This window comes from Macrobrachium nipponense, chromosome 11 (genome assembly GCF_015104395.2).
Source record: "Macrobrachium nipponense isolate FS-2020 chromosome 11, ASM1510439v2, whole genome shotgun sequence".
In the NCBI taxonomy this organism is placed as follows: domain Eukaryota; kingdom Metazoa; phylum Arthropoda; class Malacostraca; order Decapoda; family Palaemonidae; genus Macrobrachium; species Macrobrachium nipponense.
This window is the reverse complement of record NC_061087.1, coordinates 102751562-102755801: the sequence shown is the minus strand read 5'-3', so window position 1 is coordinate 102755801 and position 4240 is coordinate 102751562. Positions and strand designations below refer to the sequence as shown.

Here is a 4240-nt window from a genome sequence, read left to right as displayed (position 1 = left end):
CAGTCCATGCGGACTGCTTCTGTAGAAACACCGTTAACAGTCCCACACACTTCAGTAAAGGATATATGGAACGTGGGGGGTAGGGAATTGTTCAGAGTGGTATTACCTGTCTCCCAATCAGCTAGAGCCTGATCCCCAGGATAGGCCAAGTTAGATTAGGTTAGAGTTATATTAATTCTTATACCCGTAGTTACCGTTGCAAGTATTTTCGAGGTTTGGAGATCCCTAGGCTAGGCTTGTTCGAGTTAGGTTAGGTCATATAAGTAATTCACATCACTACCTTTAAATGCTATTTATCTTTTGTCTTCAACCTTCAGATACCGATTCTATACATGAACCATAGGCCTATTCATATTTTCCAACTTGATTCAGGCAGAGACCAAGGCCCTAAGTTAGGCTAGGCTAGGCTAGGCTAGGTTAGGTCATATACCTGTTAATACCCATTAGTACCTTGAAATGCAGTTTTTTTTTTCAACCTTTACCTTTTGTTTTCAGCCTTGTGATGCAGATTTTACACATGAACCAAGGTCTATATCTTCCTCTTGATTCCCTCACGTTTTAATACTTAATGTAGTAAGTAGTACTCCAAATTATAAAATTTAATTAATATTCCGGTGCGTGTAATGAAAAGCCATGTTTTCCCCGGCTACGAGCTGCTTTATGAGCAAGAGCCCGTGCTGGCATAAGGCCAGCTTAATCTCCAACATCATCATTATTTCCCCATGATGGTACCCCAGCGATAAAACAAATAGGCAGTAGGACACACACGTGATTCAGATGTTTACAGAGAACACAACTTCACTCACTCACAAAAAAAAAAAAAAAAAAAAAAAAAAAAAAAAAAAAAAAAAAAAAGAAGGTTTTAAAATCTAGGTTACTCACCAGAAAGCTAAAATAATTCCTCCACGTCTCCCAACGCATCGTAATAACGGCTGAACTCTTGGTCATTTTTACGATATTAATACTGCTTAGGCTTAATCAGTTGGTTCACTATGGCATTGGCTTATCAAATTTTCTGCAGCTTAACACATTTAGTTCGCTGATAAGTTACCTTTCTTCTCGCAAAAGCTTTTTAAAAGACAGCCACACCCTCACTCACTGGCCACCAAAACAGATACTGAGGCAAGACTGGGTCTCATATTCTCAAACTGGCCAAGGACCAGTAAGCCAGCGAACGAATCTCGGGTAAAGGATAAGCAGACATTTTAAATTTTCTGAAAATCTCACTAACACAATTTATCATCAGACAAAGACCGAGATATTTCCATGAACTTTCGAGTTACGTAATACTTCTACGAATACTGACTGAAATTCTACATAGGAGAATTAAAGATAACCGGTAAATTGTTGAGAGAAATGAAACATTCTTATGACAAATACACTGCCAATGGTATGCAATTTATGCAAATGAACTCGAGGTGAACTGAAAAAGATTTTGTTTGACAGAGGAGGTTGTGCAATATATATATTATATATATATATATATATATATATATATAATATATATATATATATATTTATATATTTATTGCACAACCTCCTCTGTCAAACAAAATCTTTTTCAGTTCACCTCGAGTTCATTTGCATATATATATATATATATATATATATATATATATATATATATATATATATATATATATATATATATATATATATTCCTTGTCAGGTAACGATTCATTTCTGGTCAGGAACATTTGCTATACGTTTTATTATTATTATTATTATTATTATTAAGTTTGTTCCCATTTACCTTACTTATACTTAAATTATTCAGCCCTGTCACATGACAGTATTATTGTTTGCTCTACTACAGTAAAAAAAAAAAAAAAAAAAAACTTGTAATATCAAGATGATGTTTACTGAAAAAAGCATATGCACCCAGCTTCTTTACTCACACAGAAAAAAAAATTATAATTCCTTCCCATCTTCGTAAACAAAAAGTCTAATGTACTTCCTTCGAGTAGTTGCAAATTGAATACTTTAGAGCAGAACAAAGAGTACAAAAGGTAACAGAGAATTTTGAGCTGGATGTAACAATGAAGCCATCAAACAGTCAATTACCACTGATGGATCCCAGTAGTTTTTCCCCTTCGGAATCTAGTTAAGAGATCCAAAGAAGAGACGTCTCAAGTAAAAGTATAAAGAATGGAGGCAAATGGGTCACTAGAAGCTTGTCTTCTGGAGTACAATGCAACAATGCAACTAGATGCTTTTTATACCTCTCCATGTAAGACTTATTTAAAATATGCGTGGTTTTTCTGAAAGGTGATGATATGATGAAGACCAATACACACAGATACACACACACACACACATACACACACACACACACACACACACACACACACACACATATATATATATATATATATATATATAGGGTATAAAGTAGTAATACCACTAAGAAAAAAATAAACAACGGAGTTTCTGCAAGATCTTTCGACTCGACGTCCTTTACTCAGCAGACAAAAGTGTTTGTCCTGACTCAGTAAAGGACGTCGAGTCGATAGATCTTGCAGAAACTGCGTTGTTTATTTTTTCCTTCGTGGCTTATACCTTTATTTATGGGTTTATCACGTTCCAAATTTGGTGATTCAGATATACATACATGTATATATATATATATATATATATATATATATATATATACATTTGTATATATAAATCTCATGTTGAGATCAATATTAAAGGAATAATTTCCCAGCTATAAGACTAAAAACTTGAATGGCACTCGAGTGTCAAATATATCTGAATTGCCAAAAATATTTCATGGCTTCTTTTAGGTAAACACTAGTTTTGTGCCTGAAAAGAATAAACTACTTTTACTTTACCTGAGTAAAAAAGAATAAAAAAAAACTATTATTCTATGCGTCATGGGTTTCAATGTCATACTCTTTCCTGTTGCAATTAGCTGACAAGAGTCTCAGCGAGACCTTTTGAAAACGAGACACTTATTAGTTACAGAAAAAGGGCCTGATATATATGAATGCGTTTCCAGTTCCAATTCCTGAAACTGGGCTTTTAAATAATAATAGTATTTACCAAAAATAGGGGGACAGGAACGGTTAAAACGGGCTAGATATAGAAATATAATTACTTTGCTTCTCTAAGTTGAAACCTCAACATATTCAATTTAGAAATAACATAGATTAATAATACCAAAAATATGGGACAGGAATCTTTAAAAATGGGTTCGATATAGAACTACAAGTTCTTTGGTTCTCTAAGTTAAAACCTCGAAATATTTAGTTTACTTCTTTGAAATGGACACCGTAGTCTTTGGAAGTGTGAATTTCACGCCACTGGCCCCTTTGGTGGGTTTGTTCCATATGGATAGGGTTCATCATCTGAATAATAATAATAATAATAATAATAATAATATAATAATAATAATACTAATAATAATAATAATAATAATAATAATAATACAGGGGGTTTTTATTGAAAATAATGGCTACTTTCAGCCGCGTTTATTTGTATAGAAGTTCCTCTATTCTTATTACTAACTTTTCTTCTGTACTCGAGTTGGCTATTAAAACGCCAAATGGGGATTCATGTAAAAAATCGTGGTATTTGTCAAATTGAATATTTTATTCAAATTGAACGTGGTGAAATAACCGTTATTTTCAATAAAACCTGTATTAATGAAGGTCTTCTTCCTGCAAATAATAATAATAATAATAATAATAATAATATAATAATAATAATAATAATAATAATAATAATAATAACTAATAATAAGGCGATACTCAAGTCAAAACTCAACGCCGGAAATATGATAAAAGCCATAAACACATGGGCAGTGCCAGTAATCAAGTACAGCGCAGGAATAGTGGAATGGACGAAGGCCGAACTACGCAGCTAGATCAGAAAACCAGGAAACATATGACAATACACAATAAAAAGCACTACACCCAAGAGCAAATACGGACAGACTATACATAACACGAAAAGGAAGGAGGGAGAGGACTACTAAGTATAGAGGACTGCGTCAACATCGAAAAACAGCACTGGGGGCAATATCTGAAAACCAGTGAAGACGAGTGGCTAAAGAGTGCATGGGAAGAAGGGACTAATAAAAGTAGACGAGACCCAGAAAATATACAGAGACAGGAGAAGACAGAAAGAACAGAGGACTGCACAACAAACCAATGCATGGACAATACATGAGACAGACTAAAGAACTAGCCAGCGATGATATTGGCAATGGCTACAGAGGGGAGAGCTAAAGAAGGAA

General features: G+C 33.9%; 1 protein-coding gene across 1 annotated transcript in view; it reads left to right on the top strand.

The window, feature by feature from the left end:
• The window catches only part of LOC135209656 (uncharacterized), a 54493-nt gene extending 52385 nt beyond the window's left edge, over positions 1–2108 (top strand). The window contains 1 exon segment of the mRNA XM_064242387.1: positions 1968–2108. Coding sequence (XP_064098457.1) covers positions 1968–2108 — 141 coding nt within the window.
• The last annotated feature ends 2132 nt before the right edge of the window (positions 2109–4240 follow it).